At 40.0% G+C, this 20,965-nt stretch overlaps 1 protein-coding gene and 1 long non-coding RNA gene across 2 annotated transcripts; both read right to left on the bottom strand.

Moving 5' to 3' along the window:
• Positions 1-17,903: 17,903 nt before the first annotated feature.
• LOC143849678 (uncharacterized) lies at positions 17,904-18,494 on the bottom strand. Its single transcript, XR_013235760.1, has 3 exons — positions 18,194-18,494; positions 18,042-18,107; positions 17,904-17,953 (listed from the first exon to the last, which is right to left on the bottom strand). It is a non-coding gene; the product is annotated as an uncharacterized LOC143849678 (long non-coding RNA).
• Positions 18,495-19,408: 914 nt separating this feature from the next.
• Positions 19,409-20,218, bottom strand: LOC143850095 (uncharacterized). The gene is made up of 2 exons (XM_077359405.1): positions 20,100-20,218; positions 19,409-20,008 (listed from the first exon to the last, which is right to left on the bottom strand). The coding sequence occupies exon 2, from the start codon at positions 20,006-20,008 to the stop codon at positions 19,409-19,411; it is 600 nt and encodes a 199-aa protein (XP_077215520.1). The 5' UTR covers positions 20,100-20,218.
• Positions 20,219-20,965: the final 747 nt, after the last annotated feature.

Genomic DNA, 20,965 nt, shown 5'->3' on the forward strand with positions numbered 1-20,965 from the left:
ATTATAGGATGTGTAATTAATCACTTATTAAATTATGCAGCAGAACACAATAGCATAATGGATTGTATTATTAATTGGTGATGGTTACAATCGGTTGCTATAATTGCAATCAACTGATGCACAATCCCAGACGAACAAGGCCTAAATAACATCATCTCCATCTGCTTAAGCTTTGGGAGTAACTGGTTGTTGCACAATCCCAAAATGGGGGCCACATGTGCCACGTGTAGGACAACCCTAGAAAGAGGGGCCACATGTGAGGGGGAGTGTTTGTTAGAAAAGTTGAAAAATCCCGAACAAAAATGCTACACGTCGTAGAAGAATAAACCGTGTATAACAAAATTTTTGCTCTAACCCAAGATTCTTAGAGAGTAATTGTTTTTATGTTGATTTAATAAACACAAATATAAATCAAATACCTTTAATTGTTGTAGAAAAAAATCGTCCGCCTGATCTACTCCTCGAAAATCCGCCAGCGATCTTCAAGGTGGCAACTGGGCCGTGCCGGCCCGCGGCACGCCCGACACAGCACGCCATGGGCCGTGCCGGCACATCACGATTGCTACAGTGACATGGGTTGTGCTGGCATGGCACGAAGACATGGGCTGTGCCGGGCTGAGGGTTTAAGCACGCGGCACGAACCGGCATGGCACGAGAAGCGGCACGCCACGCACGGTACGACAAAAATCAGTGTAAAAGGGAGTTTATGTGGCTGTTTTCTTGTGCCGGCACGAGCCGCGGGCCGTGCCATGCCTAACCTCTTGCTTATTCGTGCCGGCACGGCACGGCCCGTAGCCAAATCGTGCCGTGTAGTGCCTGGCCCGCGGGCCGTGTAGGCCATTAATTTCTGTAATGTGCTGCACGGCACAGCCCGTTTGCCACCTTGAGGGTATCTAATCGACGCGAAACCGCAAGTTGAATCGATGGATTCATTTTGTTGCACAAAGGAACTTGTGCACAACTCTTTGTTTACTTTATAATAGGAATATATGAGAATAATTGTTCAGAACAATGGAGCTTAGTTGGATGATGGTCTTTGACCTTGAAGAGCTAAAACTTGATGGAATTGAGAGAGAAGAATACGAGAAAGACTTTAGGGTGTCTCTACCAATTTCTAGCACATGAAATTTTGGGAGAGCTCTTAAAAAACTTCAGCACTTTGTCTTGTATTTATAGTGTTTTGAATTGCCTTGATACAATCCAAAGTTTCTAGAAAAATTCCAAAAACTAAGGAAACTAGTCAAAATTGGAAGCTTCAATTGGGAAACAAGACACACCCAATTGGGAAACCCACATGGGGGGCCCAAGTGGGCGTGCTTTCTGCCCAAGCAACATTGGTTGTCTCATGTGCTTCCCTTGTTTCCAATTTTGCTTTGTCCATTGTTTCCTTCTTTCTCTCATTCCATTTTCATCACATGTGTTGCTTTAATTTGTTAAAACAAATCAAGCAATAATATTTCAATTTTTTTTTTAATTTCAAATTGATAATGGCGCACCACATAGGGCGTGTGGACATGGGTTCCAGCCAAATTCGTCCCATGTGAGTCCACTTATCCAATTTAAATTCTCTTGCATTTTTATTTCATTCCCAATTAAATTAATTCAATCCAACCCTATCTAATGGGATTAAAGCTCCAATATAATTTATGCTATTTTCAAATTACCCTTATGGTTAATACTTAGCCATTTGGAATTCCCAATGTATCCCATAATGCACATACACTATATACATTGTGTATATCCTTTCAATGCATCCATTGCCACGAAACTAGTTCGTGTGAGCAATTGAATAAATGTGGGATCTCTAGCCAATAGACTATAATAGGTCAATCGAGTAGTGAGTGGGATCATAGCAGGGAATTAATGGTAGATCTTGTAGAGACGTAACCCTGAAGATAACGGTCAAATCATCATACCCTTGATCACATCAAAAATCAGCCCTTTAGGATCATCCTAACCCTGCCATTTGTGGAGGGGAAAAATGGGCAGAAACAGTGTCTGTCCATTTTCCTCTCAAACATTGATTGGGTTAGGATGATCCTATAGGGCTGATTTTTGGTACACACCCTTTCCATGGAAGGGCCTTCCAAATAAATGCTTTGGATCCCCCAAAAAATGTGACCCCCACTATGGTTTGTGCAGCCATGCACAGATAGCTTATTGTGCAACTGCACACAAACCATTTCCTCATATATATATATATATATATATATATATATATATATATATATATATTGAAAATAAGAGTTTATGAAGTATCTGTTTACTCTATAAATTGATAAGCTTGTGGAGTGCATATTGGGGGGCTTTGAACTATTAGCTAGCATGGGATTGGACCATATTCAGTTTAAGAGTTGAGATATTTGCATGCTTATATGTGTCAGTACTCTAAACTTCTAAAGAAGTTAAATAATCCCTATAAACAAAGAAAATAATCTTTACAACACACAAGCATCGAGCCTCTAGGATTACATTAATGCATAAATAGTTAAGGTTTAGGGCTAGGGGAAGAACATAGAGAGAATAATGAAATGGCATGAGACGGAGGCTCAACATGAGACTTTGTTCATTCCAAACAATGGAATTTGATCAAGAATTTTATTTGATAAAAATACCCTTCACAAATACTCTTTTATGTACAATATGAAGGATATTTTTGTATATTAGTGGCCTCTAATATGTTCTAAGATGTACCATTTGATTTTGTGGCTACGTTTGAGCTTGATCCAACAGAATTTCGGACCTTAGGATATGGATCCAAATTAGATCCGACGGATCCAACTATCGTGCCCAAGTCTTGTCAAATTAAGTTCGGATACCTTGGATCCATCGGACTATCTGGGTCCACCGACATCCCAGCTAAATATGTGAACATGGCATCTTAAAAGATAATGTCCACTGATATCCCTACTAATTATGTGAAAATAGCATCTTAAAAGATAATGCCATACCGAGTATACCGTCGTGTTTCAATGCATGCCAATATCTTTGTCCAATGTTATTTGGTTGTCATATTTATTAGTACTTATCCTCTCACTCGCATTCGTGTACACGTCATCAATCTATCGTCAATTTCGAGGTATTTTCCATATAAATCAAGGCCCGTGTCTCAATGCATGCCAATATCTTTGCCCGATGTTATTTGGTTGTCATATTTATTAGTACTTATCCTTTCACTCGCATTCGTGTACGCGCCATGTCTCAATGCACGCCAATATCTTTGCCTGATGTTATTTGGTTGTCATATTTATTAGTACTTATCCTTTCACTCGCATTTGTGTACGCGTTATCAATCTATCGTCAATTTCGAGGTATTTTCCCCTATAAATCAAGGCCCATTACCCTACCTCTATCTAAGCCTTTTCTACTTTCCTTGGATAGTCACCATGGCAAGGCTCCAAACAAAGTCATCCTTGGTATTGTGGTCTATTGTCATCAAAGCCATGGAATTTAAGAAGCTATGGCAAGGCATTTCCGCAAGAGGTTCTTGTAATGATCCAGCTCGAGTGGTGGTCCTTACCAACAGACAATATGGAATGGGTGACATAGGAAAAGAAAATATGGGGATGTTACAAGCAAGTCTGATTGCATGTGGTCTCCTTCCACGCCTGGATGCCTCAGTTGGTGGCTTGATCAAGTTGGAGGTAATCACCAAAATTTCATCCACGGTATATGAGCGTGCGCGCACATGTATGTGTCTATGTCTATGCCTGCATGCGCACATATATGTGTGCTCATGGTATATGTGCGTGCGCGCACATGTATGTGTCTATGTCTATGCCTGCATGCGCACATATATGTGTGCTTCCACGCATAAGTTCATTAAAGGTTTTTTTCATTAAGTATATGATTTGCAAAATATAGTTCACTTAGCCTTTGTTAAGCATGATTTAGCCAAAAAATTAGATTTTCACAAAAGACTCCAATTAAGTATTTATTTATGTTAGCATGCATTAGACATTGAACCATTTTTCTTCAACATGCCCTTGGAATAATTCTAAAAGGGTGATGGTTTTAGTCCGCATACTTTGTTGTTGTATTATATGGCATTTTAATCATTTCCTATTAAAAACGTATGATTATACATACATGCAGCTGATATCTGCAGTACCGTATTTTGATAACAGCACCAGCCACTTTGTTTTACAGTTTCTTGAATAAAATGGGTGATATCAGCCCACAAGAAGAAAGTGAGTCGTGCCATTATCAAAATATGGTAGTGGGGATATCATACCCTATATATCTTCTAGAAGGGTGTTCCTATCTCCTATTAAATAAAGAGGAAGGGGTAAATTACTGTTCCCCACCAAGTGACGGCCCCCACTTCCTCTTTCAGATATATTTTGCATGTCATAAATTCTCGAAATCCATGGAAAAATCAGAAAAAGAAGAAAATCTGTAAAAAAAAAAAAAAGAAGATATGGTGGTCGACCGTCCACCAACAAGGGCAGAGAGAGAAAAAACTCTCCCTCTTGATTTTTGATCCACCATGAGCCCCCTTTTTTACTTTTACCTTGATCAAAAATCAAGGTGGTAGATATTTTTTTTCTCCGCCCTTTACATATAAAGGGCGGCCACCATATATAAAATGATCCTATCTAATTTGGGCCTTTCAAATGAACTCCCATCTATGGGTCCCATCATTGTACCATGGAAGTGAGAAGGCCAATTTTTTTTTCTTCCAGTTCATGCACTACATATCATATCAGTCCTCATTTTTAGTTAAGAGTTTTTATATGGTGTGTGCTTGAGAAATCCTCTATTTTGCAAAAAGTACAGTGGGGTCGACTTCATAGCATGATCCAAACCGTTCATGAGACACAACATAAATAGGTTGTACCCCATAAATAATCTCCATAGGATGAGCCTTACCCTCGATCTTTGCAGCTGCTCAGGAAGTATTTTCCATCATCTCTTATCTTCCAAGTGCGAAGACCACTTGTTGTAAACTTTGAGCAAAGGTTGGTAGCAATGCGCGCAATCCTTTCCTTGCTCAAGCTGGATACCATTTATAACATTTTAAATGCTTTCCATGGCATCAAACTAATAATAGAAGAAGCCATTGATTTTATTTACTAAAGTTTTTCTGTAATTTAATGTAGCGAATACAAACAGATATCCTTTAACCAGTTTTTGGTGTCATTAGTCATGTCTAAGAATCTCTCTTAGATTTAGGTGGGCTCGAGGATTCTCTCTCATCTAAGTTTAGCAAATTTGCATAAACAATAACAAGAAACATGATTATAACTAGCCTCTCCTCCCTTAAAGATGATATTACACAAACTCCAAGTTTTCATTTTTTTTTCTCTATCAATCTCAGGTGGGTCGGCATGAGGAAAAAAATTGACCTGATAAGCGACTTGTCGGATGTCCTTCTCCTCCTAATCATCACTTATTTGCCCACGAAGTTTGCTATAAGAACTAGCATTCAACCAATAAGATGGAGAAAATCCCTCATCTTGATTTCAACATGAATCTCTTCATCGAAGATAATAGGCCAAGCGTACTACTTACGATCAAGCCTAGGGAATGGATGATGCAAAGGAAGAACAAATGGAGGGTAAGATTTGTAGACTTCGTCCATAGATCCCTCCTTTGTTACAAAAGTGATAGGATAATAAGATTTCGCCTTCGATTCCGTTACAATCACGAGCACTATCCTTGTATCAAACAATGGCTAAATTTCATGATCAAAAGGGGTGTCCAAGAGTTCCATCTAGACTTTTAGTGGAGAGGTGATTACATGTACGATAGGCTTGCCTGTTACCGACCTTTTGAACAACCAAATTACTTCGTTGTTTGTCAGTCATTAAGAATATTAATATTGTGATATTGTAAATTCAATCCATTGTATTTCAAGATTTTCGCCCTTAAGGCCTTATCACTGGTACAGATTAAATTAAGCTGGAGTTACTCGTTCAAGTTCTTGGAAGTTGCTCGGTCATGAAGATGTTACATCTTGAGAACTGTCATGGTGTGAGTAATCTCAATATTGTTACACTAAGTCTTCAACTGGAAAGCTTGAAGATAACTTTCCTTTTAGAGAATGGAAAGCACGAAACCTTCAAAAAGTTTTTCTTTTTCATACTTTTTAAGAAAAAAACAATGCAAGAAGGAGCTTATGCTAATTTAGTTTTCTAATCTAGCTACTTGCCAAATCTAGTACTTATACGACCCAACAATTAGTGTTGGGGGTTCCACGTGAAAGCAAAGATCCCACATCGGAAAGGTAAAGAGTAGTGGATGGGCTTTATAAGGACCAGGGCACCCTCCCCTTATTAGCTAGCTTTCTTTTTAGCTAGCTTTTAAGGGTGAGTTCTACTCGGTTAAGGTCCCAACAAATGGTATCACAGCTCAGTGCATGGTAACGCCAGTGTAACCTCAGACGGAAAAGTCCCTCGGAGAAGATCTCGGAAACCCCAATGTTGCATCCCGTGGTTCCTACGTTGCTAGCATGTGAAGGGGAGAGATTGTCGATGTTGCTTCCGCGTGGAGGGGGAGATTGTTGGGGGTTCCACGCAAAAGCGAAGATCCCACATCTGTAAAGTAAAAGATGTGGATGGGCTTTATTAGGACTTGGGCACCCTCCACTAAACGGCTAAATTTGTTTGGCTAGCTTTCATGGGTAAGTTCTACTCGGGTCCCAACAAGTGGTATCAGAGGCGGGGCGTGGTAACCCCAATGTGCCTCTGAGGATGGAAAAGTCCCTCAGGGAAGATCTCGGTAACCCTGGTATGTCTCTGAGGATGGAAAAATCCTTCGTGGAAGATCTCGTAGTTCCCATGTTCCTGCTGCGTGGAGGGGCGAGATTGGCCACATTGCTTTCACGTGGAGGGGGGAGATTGCTGGGCGTTCCGGGTTAAAAAAGGATTCCACATCGGAAAGCTAAAAGAGATGCGAATGGGCTTTATCAGGACCTGGTCATCGCCCCTTAACAGCTAGCTTTATTCTAGCTAGCTTTTAAGGGTGAGTTCTACCCGGTTTAAGGTCCCAACAAATGGTATTAGAGCTCAGGACGTGGTAACCCGGTGTAGCCTCCAAAGACGGAAAAGTCCTTCGGAGAAGATCTCAGAAACCCCGGTATGCCTCTGAGGACGGGATGAGCTTTATAAGGAACTATTTGGTTGCCACATGTTTGGCCACCATATAATTTCTCAGAGTTGGAGAGCAAGTCTTCTAGATCATGTTTGCATTGCTTTTTCTTAAAAAGTATGAAAAAGATAAACTTTTTAAAGGTTTCACACTTTCCATTCTTTAAGAGGAAGGTTATACTCAAGCTTTCGAGCTGTAGACTTTGTGTAACAATATTGAGACTACTCTCACCATGAAAATTCTCAAGATATAAGATCTTCAAGATTGAGCAACTTCCAAGAACCTGAACGAGTAACTTCGAGCTTAATTTATTCCATACAGGCAATAAGGCCTTAAGGGAGGCAAAAATCTTGAAATCCAACGGATTGAATTTACAATATCACAATATCAATATTCTTAATGACTGACAAGCAACAAAGTAATTTGATAGTTCAAAAGGTCGGTAACGGGCAAGCCAATAGTGCATGTAATCACCTCTCCACAAAAAGTCTAGATCAAGCTTTTTGGACCCTCCCCCCTTTTTTGATCGTGAAATTTACCCATTGATTGATATAACTTATAAGGGTAGTGCTCGCGATTGTAACGGAAGGCGAAATCTTGTTATCCTATCACTTTTGTTACAAAGGAGGGACCTATGGACGAAGTGTACAAATTTTACCCATTCCCTAGGCTTGATAGTAAGTAGTACGCTAGGCCTATTATCTTCAATAAAGAGATTCTCGTTGAAATCAAGATGAGGGATTTGAGTCCAAAGATTTCTCCATCTTCTTTATAGATTACTCGTTCTTATAGCAAACTTCATGGGCAAACAAGCGATGGTTAGGAGGAGAAGGGCGTCTAGCAAGTTGCTTATCAGGTCGAATTTGTTCCTCATTGCCGACCCACCTGAGATTGAAAGAGAAAAAAAAGAAGAAAACTTAGAGTTTGTGTACTATCATCTTTCAGGGAGGATAGGCTAGTTATAATCATGTTTCTTGTCATTGTTTCTGCAAATTTGCAAAACTTAGATGAGAGAGAATCCTCGGGCCCATCTAAATCTAAGAGAGATTTTTACACATGGCTAATGACAGCAAAAACTGATTAAAGGATATCTGTTTGTAATAGCTGCATTAAATTATAGAGAAACTTTGGTAAATAAAATCAATGGTATCGAGTGTGAGCAAGGAAAGGATTGCAATCCTACCAACCTTTGCTCAAAGTTTGCAACAAGTGGTCTTCGCACTAAGAAGATAAGAGATGATGGAAAACCACTTCCTGAGTTTTTTTTTATGACTCAGGGTGTCCCCACCCCCTTCGGGAGTAGGACTATTCCCATACGGATGCACACAGTGGCCCACAAACCATGTGTATCAGGAAACTACTTCCTCAGTTGCTGGAAAGATCGAGGGTAAGGATCATCCTATGGAAATGCATGACGATTCATTGGCTTGCAGGTCTCTATCAGTTGCATGTCTGTCAATCTTGGGAATGATCTTCTCACCTGTTTTTTAGCCCAATGAAGTACATTACGAGCCGATAAATCACAATTTTGCAGGTTTCCTTTAGACCATGTTATGAGTGAAGTCCCACTATGGAGTGATGTGCCTTTCCCTTTCCCGTCCTTATTGTAATTCAATTCATTCTTATATTGGATATAGCATGTTTTAAGAACCTAGTTCAAGCTCAACTTGTGATGCAGTTTTACAGAGATAATGAATTGATTCATCTTTTTTTTCTTTTTTGAAAGCTTTTACTGATCAATTTTGCTTATCATTTACTAAAAAATTCCCTAACCAACCTTGTAAGATATAGTCTCATGTCTTTTTCCTTTACATGGGTTTTTGACTTTCTTCTTTTTATCTGGTAAATATGGGATCTGATTTCTGTTTTTTTTTTTTGCAGTTTAGGAAGGGATGCTTTCAAACAGGTTTTGCCAGGAAAGCCTGGTGAGAGAAACATGTACGACGGCAAAAATCGTTCAAGAAAAGCCCGTGGAAAAGACAAACAACGCCTTACCAATACAACTCACCACCTCACACAAAATGGAAAAGACAAATTAAGTTTGTGCAATTATCAAAACATGGTTGTGCCAATATCGGTAGCCTTAGGGTGTTCGACATGATATGCCAACGGTGGTTGTATTTTTCCTTATGTTGTAATTAGGCTCAGAAAAGACAAATTAAGTTTGTGCAGTTATAAAAATATGGTGTTTACATGATATGCCGACGGTGGTTGTATTTTTTATTCCCTAATAATTTGCATTTGAACATTTGTTTCTGTACTTGTAAATTTTGCATTGAAGGGTATTTTGGTCATTATAGGATGTGTAATTAATCACTTATTAAATTATGCAGCAGAACACAATAGCATAATGGATTGTATTATTAATTGGTGATGGTTACAATCGGTTGCTATAATTGCAATCAACTGATGCACAATCCCAGACGAACAAGGCCTAAATAACGCCATCTCCATCTGCTTAAGCTTTGCGAGTAACTGGTTGTTGCACAATCCCAAAATGGGGGCCACATGTGCCACGTGTAGGACAACCCTAGAAAGAGGGGCCACATGTGAGGGGGAGTGTTTGTTAGAAAAGTTGAAAAATCCCGAACAAAAATGCTACACATAGTAGAAGAATAAACCGTGTATAATAAAATTTTTGCTCTAACCCACGATTCTTAGAGAGTAATTGTTTTTTATGTTGATTTAATAAACACAAATATAAATCAAATACCTTTAATTGTTGTAGAAAAAAATCGTCCACCTGATCTACTCCTCGAAAATCCGCCAGCGATCTTCAAGGTGGCAACTGGGCCGTGCCGGCCCGCGGCACGCCCGACACAGCACGCCATGGGCCGTGCCGGCACAGCACGATTGCTACAGTGACATGGGTTGTGCTGGCATGGCACGAAGACGTGGGCCGTGCTTGGCTGAGGGTTTAGGCACGCGGCACGAACCGGCATGGCACGAGAAGCGGCACGGCACGCACTGTACGACAAAAATCAGTGTAAAAGGGAGTTTATGTGGCTGTTTTCTTGTGCCGGCACGGGCCGCGAGCCGTGCCATGCCTAACCTCTTGCTTATTCGTGCCGGCACGGCACGGCCTGTAGCCAAATCGTGCCGTGTCGTGCCTGGCCCGCGGGCCATGTAGGCCGTTAATTTTTGTGCTGTGCTGCATGGCACAGCCCGTTTGCCACCTTGAGGCTATCTAATCGACGCAAAACCGCAAGTTGAATCGATGGATTCCTTTTGTTACACAAAGGAACTTGTGTACAACTCTATGTTTACTTTATAATAGGAATATATGAGAATAATTGTTCAGAACAATGGAGCTTAGTTGGATGATGGTCTTTGACCTTGAAGAGCCAAAACTAGTTGATGGAATTGAGAGAGAAGAATACGAGAAAGACTTTGGGGTGTCTCTACCAATTTCTAGCACATGAAATTTTGGGAGAGCTCTTAAAAAAATTCAACACTTTGTCTTGTATTTATAGTGTTTTGAATTGCCTTTGATACAATCCAAAGTTTCTAGAAAAATTCCAAAAACTAAGGAAACTAGTCAAAATTGGAAGCTTCAATTGGGAAACAAGACACACCCAATTGGGAAACCCACATGGGGGGCCCAAGTGGGCGTGCTTTCTGCCCAAGCAACATTGGTTGTCTCATGTGCTTCCCTTGTTTTCAATTTTGCTTTGTCCATTGTTTCCTTCTTTCTCTCATTCCATTTTCATCACATGTGTTGCTTTAATTTGTTAAAACAAATCAAGCAATAATATTTCAATTTTTTTTTTAATTTGAAATTGATAATGGCGCACCACATAGGGCGTGTGGACATGGGTCCCACCCAAATTCGACCCATGTGAGTCCACTTATCCAATTTAAATTCTCTTGCATTTTTATTTCATTCCCAATTAAATTAATTCAATCCAATCCTATCCAATGGGATTAAAGCTCCAATATAATTTATGCTATTTTCAAAATACCCTTATGGTTAATACTTAGCCATTTGGAATTCCCAATGTATCCCATAATGCACATACACTATATACATTGTGTATATCCTTTCAATGCATCCAATGCCACGAAACTAGTTCGTGTGAGCAATTGAATAAATGTGGGATCTCTAGCCAATAGACTATAATAGGTCAATCGAGTAGTGAGTGGGATCGTAGCAGGGAATTAATGGTAGATCCTGTAGAGACGTAACCCTGAAGATAACCGTCAAATCATCATACCCCTGATCACATCAAATGTGCAAGTCCTTTCTCCAAGTCCACATCTACCGAGTTGAGTCCTACGGGGGTGGACATTAACTACCCCCTGGGCTCACTCGTGGTATACCTTTCAGTCAAGTAGTGTCGGCCCGCAAATGCATTTGCTAAAACCATTTCAAAAGAAAACTTATTTTGTGAAATTCTTTTGATAAATATTTTATCAAATCCACCTGGCCTGGTATTTTTCTAGGCCTACTGCTCTGACCAAAACCGTAGATGTTATCCTATTAAATACACGAAGAATTCCATATCGGGTACTACTATTGACCTTGAAGGTATGTCCAACACTCTAGTACGGCTCTAATGACTCCAATAAGAATCATGGTTAGATAGATAAAAAATGAGAGACTCGCCAATAGACCAATATGACTCCTCGGGTTAAAGGACATGTAAAGGGTCTTGTCTGATAGAATAGCTCAATTGTCTCCTGTCCACAAGTTATTTTAATGTGATCATGTTCAGTAAGCAATCTCATTGTCGTACCCATTCTATCTTGCTTAGAGTCCATTACCCAAGTGATTAAGATAAGTCACTCCACATCTCGTGCATGTAGGCAAGATAGATGCTAGTTGTGTAGAGGAGGAGGTGTCCAACCTCAACCCTAACTAGGAACTACTAAGGTCTGCAAAGAATCGGAATCCTGTATCTCCCTGCTCCTTAGGATCTGTGAATCCATGAGCATGGGTTTCCTACTTCGCTTCCTAAGGACAAATATGTGTCAATAACAAGTAGTATATTACACATATTTAACTTTTAGTACCCATAATCCTCTTATTTCTCGAACCGAGAGATCCATGAATCGGGATCCTAATGCATATAGATACAAATGGTCCAATGGGAGTAAGAACTTGTAGGAACATTTGGAACGTTTCGTTTCTGAACAGAAGCACTGTTTTCAAGTAGTCTTTGATCGATTACGTATTAATCAATATTCAATTGATTGGTCTGAGGTTATCATGAAAATGAAACTTTTATTGATTAACATACGAAATATAGTGGGTTTTATGGCACTTACTCTAATAGTGTTAAAGTATAAAAGATTAAATAATGCCATCTCCATCACCTTAAGCTTTTGGAGTAACTAGTAGTTTCACATGGATCACGATCGGCCAAATTTGTTTAAAGGGGTTTGCATGCGTTCATCGCCAATGGCAATTCGTGGCTGGGCTCTTGCATGTGAGAGCAGCCACACATGTCTTTTCATTTAATTCATCTGAGGTGGCTGCTCTCACCTGGAACAACCAAGCAGGGAAATGCCTTTTGCGATGGTCTCTAACATGTCCCAAGGCTCTATTTGGCAACAGTTGCCACATCTAAGGATGTCCCAAGTAGAAAAGGTGAAAAATACTATTTGGGCAACTTTTGTGGTGTTTGGTAGCCAATTTAGCCCTACAATCCCTAGAGATTATTAGACAAGATTCAAAGCTAATCAAGCTTGTCTGGTGATGTGCCACCCATGTTCCCTACTTATACCTTTCATGCCATCCTCCTCAAAAAAGATAAAATTACTCAAGTGGAATTTTGCTTCTCTCTCTTTCTCTCTTCCCTCTCTCTTCTCTTTCAATATATTGGTAATGACACCCCCTCGCATTCCTCTTATAAGTACTTGTCACTATTCTACCAGGTAAATCAACATTATAAATGTTTGTCTCTTCCGTGTTGACTACTTATACCACTGGTCTGCAAAGTAACTATCCAAACGGAGCCTCGGTGCTTGTCAAAAATTTCTCCAATAGTTAAGGGTAGTTTGGGGAACCCACAAACTTGTCAAATACAATCAAATCATCTAACCATCAATCACTTTTCGTGCACGACACGTGTTTGCTGTGTTCATAGTCATCCTATTTTTCACTTATTTCCTAAAGCCATTTATATTTTATTAAAATTAATAACTGTCATCTATGACTAATTATGAAAATGTATAAAAGAGTGAAGAGTGTCATTATCAAAACAAGGGAGCGCAGGTTTCATTTCATTAAATTTATGTTAATTTTATCCATTCTGTTGAACCCGATGACAGGTGTGGGTCGTTATGTTTAGGGGTGCAACTCGAGCCGGGTTGGATCGGGGTGAGGCCAACCCCAACCCCAACACCAACCCAACCCGAGCCTCGGGTTGAGGATGGTCAACCTGAACCCACCTCTAAATTTGTCAATCCTAACCCAACCAATCTAACCTGAAATATGGTCGGGTTATGTCCGGTTGGGTCGGGTTCACCTTGGCTAAATAGAAAAATATAATAACCCAAAGAAAATCAAGATAAAATTAGAGGACAGAGGTCGGGTTGCCAAGGCATCAACTCTAATTCAATCCGAAATTAAATAAGGATGGCTTTTCTCAACCCAACCGGTGGAAATGCCAACCCAACCTGAGCCAAAATAGGGTTAAATCCGTCGGGTTTGGGTTGAGCCCGACAGAAGTTGCACCCTTAGTTGTGTTTGATACAGTTCGGGGTGTGATTATTAATGACAGGGAGTGCGGATGAGATTTTGCATTTGGATACAGGAAGTGATATGTCCGCCCATTTTGATTACTTGGGACAACCAGCAGAGGCCTTTCTTCGTATAATTTTCCATTGCCAAATAAGCAGTGAAAGCAATTAGGAACGGCGAGTAATATAATGAGTGTCATTATTAAAGCTAGGGAGTGCTGACAGATTTCAGCTAGGCCATGTCTTCCCATATCATTTTCAATCGTCTGGCCTCCCCATATCATTTTCATTAAGACGGTTGAATATTTGAATGCGTTCGCATAAGACGGTAAGGCCTGGCCAAGCTTTTAAAACTCGTGTTAATTGAGATTTTATATGGTGTACGCCCTTATAGTCCCTTATTTTTTCAAAAAGTAATATATATGGACCACATCATCTGTTTCCGTTCATAAGATGGAACACAATGTAAATAGGTTGTTCCTCAAATAACATTTCAATAGGATGATCCCAACCCTCCGACCTATGGCTATAGATCGAAGGGCCAGAATTATCCTCTGGAAATGATTTTTGGGGAACAACCTATTTAGGTTTTGTTCCATCACATGGACGGTTTGGATCATCCTATGATGTGGTCCGTACAGAACTCTTTGAAAAATACGGGACTTTAAGCGCCTACACCACATGGGTACAACTTGGGTCGGGCCGAACCCGAACCCGAACCCGAAAGGTTCAACCTGATTTTGGCTCGGGTTGGGTTGGGAAAAGCCAACCCCGATTTAAATTCGGGTTGGGTTGGGGTTGAGGCCTTGGCAACCCGACCCAACCCGAGCCAACTTTATCATTATTTTCTCAGGGTTATGTTTTTTCCTGTTTGGCTGTAGATGAACTCGACTCCAACCCGACTCAACTGAACCAGATTTGGAGGCAGGTTGGGTTAGGGTTGACCATCCTTAACCCGAGGCTCGGGTTGGGTCAGGTTGGGGTTGAGGGAATGCTATCTCGGGTTGGGTTAGGATCATGGTTTTAAATTTCGGCCGAAATATTTCGGCCGAAATATTTCGGCCGAAATATTTCGGTTTTGGTGGAAAACGAAACGAAATTCACAGTGAGTCGGAAAAGTACCAAACTTCGCCGAAACGTTTCGTTTCGGTGAAATTTCAGAAATTTCAGTGAAACGTTTCGGTGAAATACAAAATTTCACCCGAAATTTCGAAAATTTCGGTGAAACGTTTAGGAAATTTCGTACCGAAACCGAAACCGAGATTTAAAACCTTGGTTAGGATTGCCCTCAACCCCACCCGAGTTGCACCCTGCACCATGTAAAAATAAAACCTCAAATATGGTAAGGACTGTCGTTATCTAAGGCTCTGTTCACTTGTTTTCCCATGGAAAGGAAAGGAAAGGAAAGGAATCTGACGTGGCAAAATGGAAAGGAAAGGAAAAGAAACTGTGATTTTCCCATGCTTTCTCGCTCTTCACTTGCCCAGAAAGGGAGGGAAAATATGCAGGAAAGTTATTTTCTCGCTGTTCACTTGCCCAGAAAGCAAGGAAAAATATGCAGAAACCCAAATTTTAAGCAGTTGGGGAACCAAGATGGGTCCTACCAACTGGTTGTCTAGATCCAAATAAGGAGGGCTACCTCTGCAATATAGGCACACTTCATTGTATTATGATGAAGAGCCCACCCCAAATGACAAAAAAACATGGAATAGGCAAATAAATTACAAAGAAACTCTGCATTTTGTGGATAACTTGGGTCCCTATACGGCCATTGTTAGTTGAACATGAAAGATGGCTCGGCTTGAAACAGACTTTCAAGACATCTATTGTATCAAGTAAAAGATATCCTGATAAACTCTTTTTATCTTTTTGAAATTCCAACAAACATGAATGTTTGTTTATGGAGAGGCGTATGCAAGCACTCCCACACAATTTATTGTTATTAGCTGTTGGATTTAAATATTAGACTGCAATAATACTATTTATCTTTTGTTTATTACATAAACTCACTTAATTTCAGGGCTACGACACATTAGTAGGCGAGCGAGGGGTCCAATTGTCTGGGGGACAGAAGCAACGGGTGGCGATAGCTCGTGCCATAGTGAAGGAACCCAAGATCTTGCTATTGGATGAAGCGACAAGTGCACTTGACGCCGAGTCTGAGCGAGTACTTCAGGAGGCTCTGGACCAAGTGACGGTGAACCGGACAACGATCGTGGTGGCCCACCGGTTATCCACCATTAAAGGGGCTGATCTAATTGCAGTGATTAAAAATGGGGTTATCATAGAGAAAGGAAAGCATGAGACTTTAATCAATATCAAAGATGGGGCTTATGCCTCCTTAGTAGCATTTCACATGAGCGGCACTGCATGTGTAATCTTCATGTAATTCTCATCTCAATACACTAGAAAAGTGTAGATCATCAGAACTTTGGAATTGGTTGCAAGATATAAAAAATATATATATAAAATAAAAATGTGATGTTACACCAGTTCCTGAACAAAGGCTGAAGAACTAAATAAACTAAAAAAAAGGTCAACTATCATCTTCTTCGCTTTCATCGTTGTATGATACCAGACCCCCAAATGCCCAATTGTTAACATCAGGCATCTTCTCTACAACACCAGCCGAGGGTGTCTCCATGTTGACAGGTTTTGCTTGAATTGAGCACTGATAACATCAAATTTTTGAAAATTAATAATAAAACATGTTCAATGTTAAAAGGAAGCATGTCCAATATTAAGTAAACTCGAGCCTGAAATTTAAAAAAGGACAAAGAGGAAATCTGGGTGAATAAGTTATACTATTATTTTCTTGCCTTGAAACCCGACTACAAATATCGAAAGACTGCGAGGACGTTTGAACCTGATCATAGAAGTATCCATAGAGCCGTATTATATTTGGATGCCGGAGATTGTTCTACCTGAGACTGTTTCAGCTGGCTTTTGAAGAGAACTTTTAAAGCTACGATTTGGTTGCTCTATTTCAGGGAAAAAGGAGAAATTATTGGTCATTAATATGACTAATTCACGTGAAAATTAAATAAAAATATCTTCAATACATGAAGGACACATTTAGACATGATATCAAAAGACTAATTGGCAGACTAATTTTTACTATCATATCTCACTTGCAGACCATGATGGTGCATGCATAAAAAATCTCAATGTACAGAGCCATATGTCTGTAACTTTACAGAGTGTAAGAAAATTAATATCAAACTTATCCATTGATTCTCTTTCCATATTGAGATCACTTGTTTTAAAATAAATTGCTGACTCTAACTCTAGGCATATCCAGGCTAAGGTTTAAGTAGAAGTTTCCATTGCAAGTATGGGATAATGCAATCCATGGAAATGTAAATCTATTATGTAGGTGTAGTGACATTAACATTGAGATAAATAACAGACAAATGATCTAACTTGCAGAGTATGATGATTCCCACAAAAATTCATCATGAAAACAGCCTTACAGTACTTAACTTTTTGTTAAGCAAGTAAAGATTCCAGTGGTATCCAAAGATACCCCAAAACTCATTCACATATATGAGAACACTCGACAGTATAATACCTTTTAAGTGTATTAATAAGTAGAACTACAACACCAAATACTCATCTTCTAGCTTAGGTTTACAGACTAACCATGACTTGGTAGATCTTTCAGATGAAAATCTGATCTTTGAGCAATGGAAGATTTCTAAGGGCATTCAAAGAAGAGATAAAAGTCATAAAACCATGAACAGGAATATACCCATCTAATGGCTAGTGTTCAAATCTCAACTCAACACTACAAAGAGCTAAAATTTGAGTGGTCTGCATAAGCTTTACAACAGGAAACATGGTAGCTATATCTACCTTCTTCTTTATCATATTTTGGCAACCATTTACTTGATATGGGAGAAAACTAACTAAAATTCCAGCAATAGTTCTTAAGGATTAAGCTGAATAATATCAGTAACAGATGAATCAAGTGCTTTGTGGCTTCAACCCATATAGAGATAAATTTCTGGCCTTTATCTAATCAGACAGCATGAGATCCACTTACTAAGGAACAATGTATTTAGTTTTAAGCAATTGGCTTCAGTTTTTCAGTTTACATACCCAAACAGCAGAGCTGGATATTCAGAACCTGCTGTAAACATCAACCATCTCCTCATGCATCCAGTCCATCAAGACCCTGCATTTGGAAATCAACAATTGGAACCATCAGATATATTATAAGAAAATCCCAAGTGTGTAAACATGCATAGATAAATCACATATACTGTTGATGAAGAGGTGCCATCCCCTCAGGCCTTCCATAGTCCACACCATGGCTTGAATCAAATGGGCTGCTCGAGAAAAAAAAAAGAGTTTAGTGCATTAGAATAGTAACATATAACATACATAAATAGAGAATCACAGGAAAATGCTTCACCTGGAAAACCGTCCCTCAAATATATCTCTAGTCACAACCTCAAACATGTCCTGGAAAAGAATCACAGCAAAACCTTTTCCTGTTACAGGCCAAAATCCTCTTTAAAAAAAAAATTAAACATTAGTTGAACCCATAATCTTAAAAATTAAACCCATAATCTTAAATCACATTTAAGTTGAATCAGAAACAACAAAATTATCATAAACTAAAACTAACCAATTATAAGAATCAAATCATCCAAAAAGAAATTAAACATTAGTTATAACATTTCCACCTAACTCATACATCCAAAATATAGTTCATATATAAACGGTTCAACCAAAAATAGATAAATTTCATATAGCCAAACGGCGCATACGGCGCAGCATGCGCCTCAACATCTCCACTCGATCCATCTCGTCGAGAGAAAGGAAGGCCCTAGCTTCCTTGTGATGCCCGTGAAGGTACACATAAGCATCAATAAGTTCACCTCTAACGAAACCATCAATGTTCAGCACTGCATCTTTGAGGCCAGAGAGGCTGTGTACCTCACTAGTAGAACTTTTGGCATCAGCAACCATTTTAATGTCCAGTCTGCATATAAAACCATAATGTGAGTAAACATACATCATAAACAAGTGGGAAAAAAGTCTAAAATACTACTATCATAGGTACTAACCCCACACCAATGGCAAACCCCAAAAACCAAGGAACACTGTGGATGTCCTCTTCACGCTTGTCTTGCAAATCCTCATGGCGCTTATCATATGCATTTAAGGCTGCTTCTGCCTCCTTCCTTGTGGCATAGGAGCGATAAGATGCTCCATTATACCTGTTCACTTGAAGGTGACAATCTGCCCAACTATCGAATATGCCCACCTGCCGTCCCTTGAAAACGACATAAAACTTATCCTTCACCATTACCTGGTACCACATAAACAAGACATAATAGTTACAATAACAAATGATAGATAAACAACATTTACTTAGATCTCAAGCTTCGGTTTTTCATTCAGAAGCTTTATAAGATAACATACAAAAACTATTGATGCAATCAAACCCATACATAATTTAGTCCATCAAACCCATACTAATTTAGTCCATCAAACCCATACCAACAAACCCATCAAACCCATACATAAGTTAGTCCATCAAACCCATCAGATGGTTAGTTCAAATATAAACGGTTCAACAAAAAGACTCAACCACCAAAAAACATCGACCGAAAAAAGGAACTCATAACTGCATAGGCAAGCGCCACATTATGCTCCCCAACATCGAAACGCGGTCCATATTGTCCAAAGAAAGGAATGCCTCAGCTTCCTTGTGACGCCCGTGTAGGTACACATAAGCATCAAGGAGGTCATCTCTGGGGAAACCACCAATGTTCAGCACCGCATCTTTCAAGTCAGGGAGGCTGTGCACCTCACCAGTAGAAATTATGGCATCAGCAACCCTATTAATGCTGGCAGACACAACTTGCAACTCCGATAGAAGTGCAGCATTAGGACGCTTCTTTGACTTCTTCCCACCAGTAGCAGAAGTTGGGCCCCTGATAGGAGAGGAGTCACTATAGCCCATGGATGCATCTACGGCAGGTGTAGATGAAGAAGGTCTAGCACATTGCGGAGTACGGAGGAAGCTGTCGTTCATATCATCGAGCCCAACCGGTAGGGTCGATGAAGAAGCAGCCGGTGTTTCCTGCGTCGCCTGAGTGGGGACCGCTCTCCTATCTCTCACCTCCTCTCCACGTGCGTAATCATCATCGCATACAGCTTTCATCTCTTCGTAGAGTGGATATCGTTTCGAAAAGAACCTCTGGTTTTCTGGATGCATCTGCAAACAATAATTGTCATTGTCATGAAGAGATGATTTAAACACGTAACTTATAAATGACTCGCAGTGATATACGATAAAAATTTATTACCTTCAAGTAATCATTCTTAACTTCTTCGTCAACCGATATCTTGCACAAGGTTTCATCCTAGCCAAAGCCACTGAGATTAATAATGGAGTTCAGAGTCCTGTAGGTTGTCTTGAGTGTCTTTAACCGATTCTTTTTTTTTGAAAATGGCAACAGAATATATATATATATATATATATATATATATGTGTGTAAAAACAGAACCGAGGTGGTCCTGAAGGAACAAAGATAATACAAAGATAGCAGTACAATAATTCAAGGAGGTAGATAGTCAAAGCACTCAAACGCGGCCCGAAAGACTCCTTTCTTGGCAAGGGTGTCTGCTTCCGCATTGGCTGATCTCCTGACATGGCGAAAAACTATTGAGGAGCCCTTAGCTCTGTCCTCTATTTCCTCTAAGAGAGGCAAAAATCGCCAAGGGGGAGAAGCGTTACCCGAAAGCCAGCGAATAACATTTAAGGAATCCCCTTCGACGATAATTTTGTCGCACTCTAGACGAGGCATCGAGAGAAGCCCGCTATGAACGGCTCGGACCTCTGCCTCGTTTGAGTTTGCCACTCCGATAGGCCCCGAGTAGGCCCAGAGGACTTCCCCTTTGTGGTTTCTACATAACCCCCCTACTCCTGCCATTCCTGGATTGCCGATAGACGATCCGTCAAAGTTAAGTTTCAGGGACCCCGGAGGAGGAGGAATCCAGGAGGGGAGGATTTTCACTTTGGTAGCCGATTTCAAGCATATGATTGACCATCCTTCCCAGAGGTCGAAAGCTGAAACAAAACGAAACAGAGGAAGACTTCGAGCCCAGGATATGACCGCAGCTATCAACTGAATATAAATCCAATAGGGAGATCTAGCCTTCCCTTCAAAGA

Source organism: Tasmannia lanceolata, unplaced genomic scaffold (assembly GCF_043159265.1).
Source record: "Tasmannia lanceolata isolate RefF3 unplaced genomic scaffold, GAP_Taslan_0.1 ptg000018l, whole genome shotgun sequence".
Taxonomy (NCBI): domain Eukaryota; kingdom Viridiplantae; phylum Streptophyta; class Magnoliopsida; order Canellales; family Winteraceae; genus Tasmannia; species Tasmannia lanceolata.